Raw genomic sequence first — 15,337 nt, 5'->3', positions numbered from 1 at the left:
TCCCGGTTTCACGAAGCACTCCTCCACCTAGTGGTAACTGAGATAGCTGACCTATATATTACCACAGCACCCAGAAAATAATATCAGTCGATGTTACCAAGTTTACGCAGTATTAATGTTATGTATGCACACGTTTCTAAAGAAAATTGATAATTTTGTTTGCATGATTGTGTTTTTTTAAGCAGGTTTAACAAAGCCACTTAACATTCCAGATGAATTTCTTGTTTAAAATAATAACCTTGTCAAAGATAAACAAACAAGATATGAGGAACTTCTGAATATTTGCTAGTACTGTATTAATGTGCCACAAGCCAGAACAAGCCACTTGCTACAACCTTCATCTGATAAACAAGTCATGGGGCTGTTGGCTTCCAAAAAGCTCCCTATAATAGCTAGACCAGCTTTGACAAATGCTTTTGAGTAAAGCCTCAATACTAGTTAGCAGTCAAATTTGACTTTTTAAATAACACATAAAAACGTTTTTTTACTCCATATGAAAGTAGGCCTACGTAAAATTTCAGCATGTAGGCTATGGTCTTCCAAGTCAGTTTGTCTTCTAATGTTCATGTCCATGGACTAAAAAAAAACTTAAACATAAAAATATTATTAAATATGTTAGTCACTGGACAGGGTAACAGTCACATTCCATGAAGTCAATATTTATTACTAATCAAGACATTATGAATAGTGTTATCTAAAAATACATTTACCCCTGCACTGAAATTTATATTACACCCAAGTCTATTGGATGAGTAGCAACTCTTTTAAAGAAAAATTTTCATTGTAGGTAAATGTCATTACATTTTTATTCTGGTTTTGAGCTGAATGTGTATTTGGTCTCATGTAGTACACAAGAACTTCTCCCCACTCCTCCTTTGTCTGGAGTCTCTCTTGTCTATGTTGAGTCCCTGCACTACCTTTAATGTCGTTGCTGAAACTCAGTTAGGATCTTGCCTTTCGTTTCAGTAGCAAGGACTTAACCTCACAATGCTTCTCCACCAAAATATTCTGGATATTATTGCTGCATTTAGTTATGCATTCAATGCTTAATTTAGAATTTTAACTGATCAGTTACTTGTTCAACCAAATTAGTGTAGGACAGCTGAACTCAAGTGGAAAAAATACTTTTTAAAAGGACAACTAGTGCAGATATCAAAGTTGTTAAAGCTAAAAACTGTTTTTCTGCACTTTTTAATACGTTTAATGTAATCCTTAATACCCTTCATACGGCCTGTCTTGAGGTCTCCTTGAATAGGGGCAGTCATGGCCTGGTGGTAGGGAACTGGTCTTGTGACCGGAGGGTCATGGGTTCGATTCCCAGACCTGAGGCCATGACTGAGGTGCCCTTGAGCAAGGCACCTAACCCCAACTGCTCCCCGGGCGCCGGGCTAGGGCTGCGTGTGGGCACGTGTGATCCACAGCCCCCTAATAATCACTAGTGTGTGTGTGTGTTTTCTAACTGCACAGATGGGTTAAAGCTGAAGACAAATTTCGATTGCGGTGTAAAAAAATCACAATTGACAAAATATGGCACATTTACATTTAGTTATTTAATGTTTTTTTTTTATTAAATGTGCTTTGAGTTCATCTCCACTTGACTCTTGTAATGTCTCCCTCTCAATCTTAGTTGGTCCAGAATTCAGCAGCTTGTCTCCTGACGGGACTTAACAAGTGTAAGCATATTTCCCCCATATTGGCTACCTACATTAAATATAGAGACAATTTTTTATTTATAGACAAATTTATTTATGAACACATACAAGCACACACGATTGGAAAGATTGGTTTCAGGCGCTTATTTCCAGCAATGGTGTATCCACATTAATTTAAAACCCATCCTTAATAGAGATTAAAGCCAACTATGGTTACAAACACTGCATCAGAGCACTGGGAAAAGGTGGCCAAAATGAATTTTAAAAAGATCAGAATAACAGTTTTCTGTGTTCATATACAGCTGTTGAAACTGAAATATGATTATTTTAGGTGGAGTTAGCACCCAAAACATATCCTGTAATTGACTAAGCTTTGCATGTATTCTGACAACAAAGAGGTAGCCCTGTGACTACAGCCCATAACACAAGAAAGTGACAAAAAGCAACTTCTTTTCTTTTGGTAACAATTACCTTTTCAACTGAAACTGAAAGCAACTGAAAATCACAGAACCAGGATATCAGCTAACAACCAAGTAGTTTATTAACATATTTGAAAGTACTTTGAAGCAGACAGCAGAGTTGGTTACGAGAGAAAAGCTGCTTCTCTCATTTGTTTGTAAAGGACACAGGAAAGAAGCAAATCAGAATAACTTCATGCTAAAGTTAAGGAACTCAAAGTAAACAATGCATGAAGAGACAATCACATTCTTATCACCCCAATCTCTAAACAAAAAACAAACAAAAGATCCATGTGTGTATTTTAAAAGAAAATCTTAATCTTTTTAAGCCGCTCCCTCATCTTGGTCCATCAGTGCTGTCCTGCTAGAGAAAACATCAGCTAGCATGTGTTTGGGGATCTCCGAACCACGCACTTTAAGTGTATAGCATGCATCTTCCACTTTGCTAAGACTCTGTCGGAGTGTGTGAAGCTTTTTGGAGACTTCGTAAGGACCCGTGTTACCAATATAAGAGAAGCCATCATGAATCTCCCGCAGGAAATTGCTGAGCTCAAAGGGTGTGTCCATATCACCATTTCCGACACTGCTAATGCACATGCGCATCAGCTCACCCGTCAGATCTGCCACACCCAGCAAGTAGTCAGTGGGTGTTATCTGGAAGGTCAAAACGCAGGTGCCTGGACACAAACCCTCAGCACCAACCTGCAGAGTAGTTCAACAGTGCACATCAGAGTAATGTATTACAAAACAAGAAATACAAGAGCCACTTTTAAATAGCAAAAGCTGAGATATAGGCAGAGCACAGAGATGTTTCACCTAAATAAAACAAAGTAAATAGCTATATCATTTAGCACCGTTTAATTCGAAATGAGACCAGCTGGTACAACAATGTAAACTAGTCTACTTTTTAAAAATGAATATCATTCAAGATAAACAAAATACAGTTGTGGCCAAAGGTTTTGAGAATGGCCCAAATTTTGGTTTTCACAAAGTTTGCTGCCCCAGTTTAAGAACCTGTTGCCAGATGTTTAAACGGTACAACGAAGTACATTTACGGCATTTAGCCGTATTTGAAGTACAATTATAAGCACTCCATACATTTTAATCTTTTTAATTTTTAAATTTACAAATACATACAGTTTAAACAAAAGACTTAATATTTACAGTATTGACTTAAGACTTACAGTATCTTCTTTAAGACTTCTGCTTATTACCTCGGCACACTGGATATCATCTTCTGGGCAAAATCTTGAATGATGGCAATTAGTGCTTGGAGTTTATCCCTTTTTGGGTTTTTGTTTGTCCACACTCTTTTTGACGACTAAACACAGGTTCTCAGTGGAATTGCGATTTGGGTAGTTTCCTGGCCATGAACCCAAAATTTCAATATTTTGTTCACCAAGCTAATTGGTCATGACTTTTGCCATGTGATATGGTATTCCATCATGCTGGAAAAACCATTGTTCATCTACAAATTGCTCCTGGATCATTAGAAGAAGTTGCTCTTGGAGGATGTTTTGATAACGGTCCTTCTTCGTGGCAGTGTTCTTAGCCAGACTTCTGAGGAAACCAACTCCTCCCTGGATGAGAAGCAACCCCACACATGAATCAAGTCAGGATACTTAATTGTTGGCATGACACAGGACTCATGGTAGCGCTCACCTTTCCTTCTCCAGACAAGCATTTTTCCAAATGTCCCAAAATTCATCAGAGAAAATAACTATCCCCATCCTCTGCAGTCCAATCCCTATACTTCCTGCAGAATATCAATCTGTTCTTGATGTTTTTCTTGGAGAGAAGTGACGTCTTTGCTGCCCTTCTCAACACCAAGCCATCTTCCAAAAGCATTCACTTTACTGTACGAGCAGATGCATTCACACCTGCCCTCTGCATGACCCCATTCTTCAGCAAGCTTTGCACTGGAGGTGACCCGGTCTCGTAGCTGCATCCTCTTTAGGAGACGGTCCTGACGCTTGCTTGACTCTCTTGGGGGCCCTGAAGCCACCTTCTCAGCAACTGAACCACTTTTCTTGAAGTTCTTGATTTGATAATTGGTTGTTATCTGACAAGCAGCGATCTCCTTGCCTGTGAAACCCTTTTGATACAATCTAATGATGACTGTATATGTTTCCTTGGAGGTAACCATGGAAAAATTACCACTACCTTTTTAAAGCAACTAGTCTGCTCTTCTGATCAGCATGATAATGATTTCAGCTGTCTTGTCCTCATTAACCTTTTTTCCTGAGCTATAAACGAGATAATTGCTGAAATGTTAGCAGGCTGAAAGGAACGAACGAAAGTTGTTGAGCAGGGGGGTAAAACACTCAAATGGGTGGTGAACGTAACACTCGTCTGAAAATAAATTCTCCGGTTTAAAATATTAAAATATAGTCTCCCGTTAAATTTTTTTTTCGCATTTGGGTCCGTATCCAGTTAATCAGGAATGTGATTGGGTCCGGACAGGACGGCGTTCGGGTCCGGATCCGGACCGCGGTCCACCATTTGGTGATACCTGATCTAGAGTTAATACCAAATTACCACCAAAAAAATCAAACATTTTGCCATTCTCAAAACCTTGGCCACAACCTTTAAGGGAAAAGGGAAAGCAAAACAGCAGGTAAAATATTTTAAACAATTTTAGCCTTCATACAAATATTTACATGGAATAATGTTAGCAGCTATTGTAGAAAGCCACTATAGTACTCTAAAGTAGAGGCTAAAATTGGAGAGGTTTTCACCCATCTTCTGGGTGGAAGTGCTCTCAAAACCAGAAATACAATGATTTTACATGTGGTCTTATTACATGAAAACATTTTAAGGTGGAAAAAAAATGCTGATGTACTAAATACCTTTAAAATCCTTAAGACAGCAGCAACCATCTACAATTTATCTTAAATTGCTCACTTAACCCACTACAAAACATTTCATGGCCCACCCTGTGGCACTTCCTTTATTGTGGTTTAAGCTTGTTTTATTGATAGGAGACACAGCAGTCTCCTGAAGAAGGTCTAGCTTCGGGACCTTTCGCTTTGAAATATCCTGTTTTTAACCATTTATCCAAAATGATGGAAATGTCACCTAGAAACGCAGACTTGCACCAATTAATGTTACAATATTTGCCAACCCACCAGCTAGCTTTGTTGTTCATGTGACTGAACTATACCACACCAATCAATAAGTTTGACTGATAAAGTAAAAGGTTTTCGTTGTAACAGTACCACTGTGGCCCACTGGGTAAAAATCTCTGCATTAGTAAAACTAGTCAGCATTACTATTAAACATCCGTAAAATCCATTAAGAATCACCAACCTTTGTGTCCGTGTTCTGGTTTCTCATGAATACAAGGCGTGCATTAATCTCCTCTAAACTGATTAGAGTGCGATGTCTGATGAAATGATGGAAGGACACAGCCTCTACATACTCCTGAACCCCTTACAGAGAAAAAGAATGATTATTTTTAGTTTACAATAGTACGATTCTTATATAACAATGTTAACTATATGTTTACCAATACACGAAGAAAGTTCACGTATGAAAAATTCTTTTTCCTTGAACTTGTCTCTACATAAAAAGAATGTGCCCTGCTATACTGAATTAAGGAGTAAGGGTCCTGACATCCAACTTACTGACCCTATTTTTTTAATTAAGCAAATTTATGAAAGTGTGATTGTGTCAATATTTCATTTCAAATAGAAAAGTAAAATTACAATTTTGAAGCATGATCAATCATGTCTTATGGTAAATTAAAATATCCCCAATCAAGTCCTACGTATATAGTGTTCCCTCGCCAATTCATGGTTCACCTTTCGTAGACACAATCTATGGAAAGTGTATATATTAGTGGTGGGACTTTAACGCATTAATTTCAATTAATTATTTACAGGGAAAATAACGAACTAAAAAAATGTATGCATTTTAGCGCATTTAACGCACGAGACACTTTTGCACCATGGAATGTTTCTCAGTGCACGAGTTCCAGGCATACAGATTATATGGGCGCACAATAAGATGAGCATGATGGAGATAACTGAAGAGGCTACGCTGGTGGATGGGAAATTTAAATATAAGAAACTTCCAGATGGAAGTACAAACAAAAATTGTTATTTGCACTTTATACAGGAAGGAGTTCGCTCATCACAGCAGCACTTCCACCCTTCGTTACCACCGCAACACAAAACATGTTGGGGCTAACGCGCAGGTCAGTAATGATAACTTGGCTGCTAAATGTATTCCTAGTATGAGCAAACAGTGTCGCCAGTCAAGACACCCAGCACACAAACTGTTTTCAATACTCCCATCAGGGAAGTGCTACCGTAGCGTACTGTCCCGTACCACCAGACTGGGAAACAGCTTCTTTCCACAAGTCATCAGACTCATTAACACACTGATGAGAACTACATAAACATTTCAAAGTTACCTATGAACATTCCATTTCTTTCATCATGCACCATGCACTTTACATATTGCATCCAAATTACTTGACCACTGACTGTTCCTTCTGCTGCTATGTGTATGTATGTATGTCTACTTATTGTCTAGTATTTTAGCCTTTTTACTGCATACTGTGTGTGTGTGTGTATTACTATGTTAATGTTTTGAATCATTGTTAGTTTGCACTGTTTGTGTGTGTGTGTTTGTCTAGCCTTTTTTTACTGCACACTGTGTGTGTGTGTGTGTGTGTGTGTCTGTATTACTATGTTAATATTTTGTAACAGTATGTTAATTTGCACTGCTTGTGTGTGTGGGTGTGTGTGTGTGTGTGTGTGTGTGTGAGTGAGTTAGTGAGTGATTATCAATGTCCTATCTATATGTTTGCTAAACTGCACATTGGAACTGGCTAAATGCAATTTCAAACTTCTGTGTTAACCTTGTTACATAGATTTTTGACAATAAAGTTCTCTTGAATCACATGTCGGGGTTCAAATTAAGAATTAAGTTCACATCAGACAAATTGACCAATTCACTGGCGAGATGGATTGCTGTGGACTGTAGACCGCTCTCTTACAAGCACTGCATATTGCGTCAGCTGATGCAAGTTAAGAACTGCCTTCCAGAAAGACAATGTCGAAGAAAATCCAGCAGCTGTATGATGAGGAAAGGGAAGTATTGTGAAGAGTGCCACAAATGTGGTTCTGACTGGGGATCACTGGACCTCTGTTAGCAACAAGAATTATCTTGGTGTGACAGCTCATATTATAGATGATGAATGGAAGATCCAGTCATTTGCTTTGAGCATGCAGAAGACCACTTCTAGGCACTATGGAGATGCCCTTGCAGAGGACTTTATGGCTGTGACAGAGGCCTGGGAAATTAAAGAAAAAGACTACCATCTAAAATGGTATTAAAAAACATCATCCAATTTACTTCAGTTCTTCTTATTCTTCCAATATCCTGAGCAAAACTCACAAAATTAAACAACATTTTTGTTTTGTTTCTGTTTTCTGCACTCATCTATTGGTCTGTGTAGTAGACAGGTGGAAAAATAAACAAGATGTTAAAGTTTATGATTATGTTAATTGTTTCATTCATCATTCAAACTTAAATTATTATTTCTCATGTTAAATACTGAAATGCGATTAAAATGCGATTAATTTTGATGAATTACAAAGCTTCTAATTAATTCGATTAATTTTTTTTTTTCGCGTCCCACCCCTAGTATATATTTGATGAATTTTTACATTAGAACATTACATCCACATTACATTACATGCACAAATCAGTGTGGGAATGGTTATTAAGGGAATGGGAAAGTTTATGTAGTAAAAATGTGGGGGAGGGTTTTTAAAGCCTTAAAATACTCAAATATAGTGTCCCTACTTCACGGATTTTCATTTCTCGCAGGTGGTCCTGGAATGTAACACCCGTGATAAATGAGGGAACACTGTATAAATAGAGCTGGGCGATATGGGGGGAAAATCTTATATTTTTTCATATATTTCAATATCAATATATCATGATATAAATTCAAATCACTTTCATTTATACTTTAAATGAGAAGTGAACACAATAATGGCAACTCTTGATTCTGGCTAAAAAGCTACACATTGTTATTCACAAAAGATGTTATACAGTGTAAAGGTTTTGATATCGCCTTCAGACATCAAAGCTACCAAGGTTCATAAAAAGCATTTTAAATTTGTTCACACCGCAGTGTTAACAGATTGACAACAGGTGAGTCAGGAAAGAGTTCCAAAGTTTAATAAGAGAGAGAAAGAAAAGTACCTGAGGGGCAGACACATGGATAAGGGAATGAACAAAATGTCAGAGTGCTCTGATTGAGCGTCATGGACAATGAACCATAAATCCCCTTACATACAGTAACTCATTAAAGTGAATTACAAATTCTGACTTGGCCGAAACAGCCTCCCCTCATTTGCACACACATAAAGACACAACAAGTGATATTCGTGATTTCTGTTGTTTCTACGCATAAAAAAGGGGTAATCTTTAATTATCCATGATAGCAAATAGTGTAGCATTATCTATATCCAAACAAAGACACACTGATTCGTGGGTGTTAAATGTTTTAATAAAGTGTATATAATATACCAAAGATTGTTTAAGAATTATAAAAACACTTTACATACACTATATTGCCACAAGTATTCGCTCACCCATCCAAATTATCGCAATCAGGTGTTCCAAACACTTCCATGGCCACAGGTGTATAAAATTAAGCACCTATGCATGTGGACTTTTTTTTCTTTTCTTTTTTTTACAAACATTTATGAAAGAATGGGTCACTCAGGAGCTCAATGAAGGATGCCAACTGTGCAACAAATCCATTTGTGAAACTTCCTCACTCCTAAATATTCCAGTCAACTGTCATCTGTATTATAAGAAAATTGAAGTGATTGGGAACTACAGCAACTCAGCCACGAAGTGGTAGGCCACGTAAACTGCGGGTGCGGGTTCAGCAGATGCTGAAGTGCATAATGCGAGGATGTCACCAACTTTCTGCAGAGCCAACCACAGACCACAGACAACCAAACTTCATGTGGCCTTCAAGAACAGTGCGCGAGTTTCATGGAATGGGTTTCCATGGTCGAGCAGCTGCATCCAAGCCATACATGAAGTGCAATGCTCTCAACTTTGTGGGAACAGTTTGGAGCTGGCCCCTTCCTATTCCAACATGACTGCAAGGTCCATAAAGGCATGGCAGAGTCTGGTGTGGATGAACTTGACTGGCATGCATAGAGTCCTGACCTTAACTTGACAGAACACCTTTGGGATGAAATAAAGTGGAGACTGAGAGCCAGACCTTCTCGTCCAATATCAGTATGTGACCTCACAAATGCGCTTCTGGAACAATGGTCAAATGTCCCCATAAACACACTCCTTGTGGACAGCCTTCCCAGAAGGGTTGAAGGCTGCAAAGGGTGGACCAACGTCACATTGAACCTTATGGTTTAGGAATGAGATGTCACTTAAGCCTCTTAAAAAAGAAGTTACAGGTCTGTGACAGCCAGAAATCTTGCTTGTTTGTAGGTGACCAAATACTTATTTTCCACCATTATTTGCAAATAAATTTTTTAAAAGTCAGACAAAATGATTTTCTCAATTATTTTTTCACATTTTGTCTCTCATAGTTGAGGTCTACCTATGATGTCAATTACCGGCCTCTCTCATCTTTTTAAGTGGGAGAACTTGCACAATTGGTGACTGACTAAATACTTATTTTCCAAACTGTACCTCAGACATGTTGTGTGATTGACCAGATGAGAGTTCAGTTAGTTCTACATTCGACTGCTCTTCCTACGTACCATGGATGTTTTCCCGACCTGAATTTTTCAAGCTGAACTTTTAGATACCTGAATAAATTTCAGACTTTTTATCAAAATGTCTTGGTTTCAGGTGCAGGTGACACTGAATTATCTCCATAGAGAAATGGTCTGAAAGGCACAATACAACCCAACGTGCATAAAAACCAATGAGCGGTGACACCCAGCATACTACAAAACTAGTTATGCAATGGTCATCATGCAGTACATCACAGACTTAGGAAACCAGCGGTTATGTGTAGTAATTTAAACTGAACAGGAATGCCAGCAACATTTGAATGCATATGAAAAGTACCAGTAAGTAAAATATTATGTGAAGCAGTTAAGTTAGTGATATTGCAAACATCCACTCACTGGCCATTTAATTGGGCACACAAATTTGTGGATTTTATAAGCACACAATAGACCATATGCATGTATTTAGACCATATGCATGTATTTATATCACTGCTGAGTTAAGCATGTCTGTTATGACAAAAATATCCAAGGCATGTGCATGGCCATTATAATATTTCATAATAAATATCTCTAATGAAGTAGCTAATGGATGTACAAGAGTCAAGGTTATAATAGTTTTGGATTTTTCATTATAGTTTAGTTTTTATTTCATTGTTTCACTTTTTTCTAATTCAGTTAGTTTTAATTAGTTTTTAGAGCATGTTTGCTAGTTTTTATTAGTTTTAATAATTTTTTTAAAGCTTAGTTTTAGTTTAGTTTTCATTAGTTCTAGTATTAGTTTTAGTTTTTTTTTATACGTTGGGTTATTTGTCAGGTGCAGGATTCAAAAAGTCCAAAGTAAATATTGTGTAATAAAAACTCATCAAAAGATACCATTTTAAAAAATGCATTCAATTACTGTTGAACAACTAACAGTCCACAAGATAGAAGCCTCAAGTGCAAAATGTGTAATATTGCTGCTGAAAATTGCCAGACTAAGACGGACACGAACATAGGAGCGTAACCCTATTTTGGTTCGCGTGAAAAGCCAAACTTTTTGATGGCAATCGAGTAACACAGTCGTGTTGACATCGAGTCAACACATTAACTAGTGCATCCACCCGCTTGCGGTTTTTCTGCATTAACTAACCAGCAGCTATTTAATCACTGGTGAAAATGGGCCATTACGGTTCTCCTTCCCGGTGCTACCTAGCCGGGATGGTGCTTCTCTTTCGGCGGAACTACTTAAGAGTCTAGCTTGTCAAGGTACTGACAGTTAGCCCTCTTGTGTGAACTTTGAGATTCGTGGGGTTTTTCCTCTTGAGAACTACTCCATATATTTTATCACCTGTTTCCACTACAAGACATGTAGTCTTTCTCGTAGTCATATTTAAAAAATCCCATACAGGACTCGCCGTTTTATCCCAACTTTTGTTGTCATAATTGTGCAGGCTAGCATAGCGAGCAGGAGCTCTAAACAAGAGACGTGACGGACCATGAGGTGCCGTATAAAACTTCTAGTGAAAAAAATTGATCTCATATCAGTTCACAAGACTTATAAATAAACTGACAAACACGAAAACGAAGGGTATCCTATCTATAATTTCAGTACGTTTTAGTTTTTTTTACGTTCAAGATTCCCCTTCCACTGACGAGGCGAGCAGAGTTGGCGGAAAATGTTTCCTTCAACCGGGCTTTCCTCGGGGTGCTTGGCGAACTTGTGAACACCATGCGAGACAGACGCCAGTAAAAGCACACAAAATGTTGCTTGTAGTACTATAAATATTTATTTCATATAAAGCTTTACGTTATTTTTAGGTAATTTGCTTTTTGCACTTTTTTTTAACTATAACTATATTATTTACATATGTTGTACTTTAAATATCTATATTTCATAATAAAGTTTGATTTCATTTGATTGTATGACTGATGCTTTTTACGCAGGTTGTGTTCAGCCTGTTTGAGTAATACCAAATTATTATCAATAATTAGAGCAACCACATACAATAATAAAGATAAAGATAAATAAGATACAATAATGGTATGTGTTAAGGGGCATCGACCGGTGTTGTGGTCGCATACAAATGATGTCACGACACTACAACCCGCGCGCCAACAGCGACTCCACCCATATTGTGGTGGTCCACCATTGTAATGGAAACACAACGCGACCGTACCGTTCCGTTGCGAATCGATCCGTATCGAACCGTACCGCGCCAAGCAGGCCCTAGTGGAAATGCGCCATTTGAGATAGGGTTTCTTAATACAGAGGGTGCATTAGACCAGGGGCTCATCTCCTGTTTCCAAAATGCATCAATGACTGCTTGAGAAAGCTGTTCTACTTTGATACTTGAAGAAAAAAAACATGCTCAATAAAATGTAGGCTACTCGTGTTCAACGGTTTATTCAGTTAAACATGAATTTGTAAGCCTACATACTGTACATTAAAAGGGGTTGATAACATGTTTATTCAGCTAAACATGATATTTGAAATGTAAGCCAATATTTAGTACATTTAACCTCACGGACGTAATTTGGGGGGTACTTTTTCAAAAGCCGGTTTTGGTCCTCTGCTGTTTTAACGGTTAAAAAGAAATATTTAAATAGCGACAAATCTAGCGCTAGGACCATAAAGAAAACGACCGCTCCGAGCTCCGCTCCGGTAACACTTTACGTTCCTAAAAATGAATTTTCCATGAAGCAAACCTGGCGACTTCGTGGCTGCATCCATGTAAACACACGTACGATTTGTAATTCACAGGTTTGAAAACTCGTTCTCGCCCCTACTGTGCAATTTGTTTAGGAATACAGCCGAGCTAAACTATCAAATTGAAAGTCATCATAGTTTGCTTACCTATTTTGACCCAATTCCCAACCCAACTTTAAGAATAGATTAACGGTGATAATTTTTATATCGCCCGATAAGAGTATCAAATTAACGAACGCCGTTAACGGCCCACCACTAGTTTTTATACTTTTGACTTTTAACTAGAACAAAAATCACAAATACACAGCAAAGCCACAAAAATGTTTAAACCTACAAGTTTTGAATGTTTAAATCGTTCTGAGGTTCTACCACAGACAAAATATTCACAAGCCCATCATTCTAGATTCTGGTGCTCATGTGATTTGACTAACCTGATGTGAAAGCTTTGTGGAACTGGTAGACATCTTCTCCTCTGAGCTCCTCAGCTATCTGGCCAACCTTCTGCCTCACACCATCCAGTTTGACATCTGCTTCATTCAGCACTTCTTCCACGTTGGGTACACTGTAGTTCATCAGTCAGTAACAAACTAATTTGCTCCCATCCATACATGCTCACATTCATGGCTAATGCTATGGACAAGATAAAATATCATATCTTCACTACATTGCAGATGTTATTTAGAGAAATTATGATTAAGATGGGTATATTAAGCAGACATATGCAAAACAGTTTCTTGAATAATGTCAATAATTAAAATTGACAAAACATCTAGTGTAACATCTACTTTAGCGCAGCAAGTTAAATATATATTAACATGACTTATTTAGATTGACTTTCTGATCAACTTAACTGATTCACTGGAGACAGGGGAGTTATATTTGCACAGGAGTATTCAAGTTGCATGTCCTACCTTGTCACTCTGTGCAGCAGGAATATTGTCCTTTTGCTCTCAATTGTGATGTCTCGACTCAGTTTGACCAGGCGCTCGTATTTGTCATGTTTGGTGTCTAGTTCTTGTTGAAACACTGACAGAAAGAAAAAGAGTAAACAGTAAAAACAAACAGCAAGATCCAGGCAGCAGAGTGTGATACGACTTCTTATTTATTTATTCTTATTTATCACTGATAAACCTAAATATATACTAATGTATATAACTACATTTAGATAACTATCATTTAGATGACAATATATGCCTAAAAATCTGACAAGGCCGGACTAAGCCAGAGCAAGTGATGATCGGTCCGGTTTTCTTAAGCATATCACTTTTCACCATTTATCCCCACAGACTTGCACTGATTCAGGTATCACAATATGAAAAAAACATGTTACACAATAACATTTTACATATACATATTATAGTTTCCATTTGTACCAGTCCTTTCATCAAAATGCTGTACCCCAAAATACACATTAATAACATCTATTACCACCAACAGGCAATATCTAATGTACCAATGGACAAACCTTTATAAAGATGAGCAGCAAGTGTATTAATTTTAGAGAACAATATAATGTGCATTCTCACTCTTTTCCTGTATTATACTTTTAGTTACAGAACTGAAATAACGAGGTTATTTGAAGACTGAACTGGCCTTAGGCTAATGAAAAACGGGGCTTTGTTAATTTCTGAAAACTCTGGGATAGGTACAAATTCCGAAATGTAGAACCGAAATGTACGTCGAAATCACGTAACGACATCAGCGACAGAGTCCCTGTCTAACGATGCATGTATGTCACGTTAGATAAAAAAACTTGCTAATGTAGTAATCTTGAACATCTTGCACCGTTTGTGCTATAGTGAAAGCGATACTTTACCTTTGAATGAGACAATCACAAGAGAATGCGTATTTACAGAATAGTCCGTTTTCTGTACGGACTCCGTCCTCCGTTTGCGGCCGCCCCCATCACCTGAAAATTGCAACATTTAAATAATTTTGCTGTTTTAGCTACGCTCTCAACTTCATCGTAACTAGCAACTAAGCTAGCTAACTATACACATTAATGAAACATAAAAAGCAAACGTTACCTTCTCTTTTGCTCATTTCTCCTGGAGAAAATATTTTGCAATCAATCGGAGTTCAGATATTTGTGCCTCGTTACACACCAACGATGTGAGAAAGGATAGCTAGCTTGCTAAATTAACTAGCTAAAGTAAACTGGCTGGCCTCTACGGCGTACACAGAAAAATAAATAGCTAATCTTGCTTCCTAGCTGGGTGGTACTACTTCAAGAAATACTATATTCACGTACGAAGCTATCTAACTATTATAGCTAAACATGTTTGGTCATTATTATATCTAGTGATGGGTCTGATGAGACTGACCGAGCAAACAAGGCGAAACCCCGTGTCGGTGCGCGTATTTCTTTAAGGAAAACCACGTGACCGATACAGTTCCTGTATCGTTTGGTTGTGAATGGAGAAGGGTATTACTGCAGGCTGGAAAACCTCCAAATGGGAGTGGCATAACTCCAAATGGGCGTGGCATAACTCCAAATGGGAGGGACAACTCTCTAGAAGGCAGGGCGGAACTCGGAGAACTTTGAGAAGTTTGGTGGGTTTTCCGGGACATAGGAATGTGTAAACATGCTGTATTAACGAAACCACAGTTATCCTGATGATACAATAAAACTATTGTTCACTTTTATATTGAGTTAATTCAACACATAGCCCTGCTTTACAGATCGCGATGTCCATTTTACTTACTAAACGCGTCTAATAGTTCGTGGGTTATATCCTGGTTTAATCCGCATCGTAATCAGTACTCTGTTTAGATTTCACGTTAACTGTTTACATGTTTAGT

The 15,337-nt window shown here is 37.9% G+C and overlaps 1 protein-coding gene across 1 annotated transcript; it reads right to left on the bottom strand.

Annotated features, from left to right (window-relative positions):
- Positions 1–2,168: 2,168 nt before the first annotated feature.
- Positions 2,169–14,930, bottom strand: tsnax (translin-associated factor X). Its single transcript, XM_076974962.1, has 6 exons — positions 14,563–14,930; positions 14,352–14,444; positions 13,447–13,561; positions 12,967–13,097; positions 5,420–5,541; positions 2,169–2,812 (listed from the first exon to the last, which is right to left on the bottom strand). Exons 1-6 carry the CDS (start codon positions 14,576–14,578, stop codon positions 2,435–2,437), a joined length of 855 nt encoding a protein of 284 aa, XP_076831077.1. The 5' UTR covers positions 14,579–14,930; the 3' UTR covers positions 2,169–2,434.
- Between the last annotated feature and the right edge of the window lie 407 nt (positions 14,931–15,337).

Source organism: Brachyhypopomus gauderio, chromosome 15 (genome assembly GCF_052324685.1).
Source record: "Brachyhypopomus gauderio isolate BG-103 chromosome 15, BGAUD_0.2, whole genome shotgun sequence".
NCBI lineage: Eukaryota > Metazoa > Chordata > Actinopteri > Gymnotiformes > Hypopomidae > Brachyhypopomus > Brachyhypopomus gauderio.
Note: the sequence above shows the minus strand (reverse complement) of the source record. Positions and strands in the feature narration are given on the sequence as shown.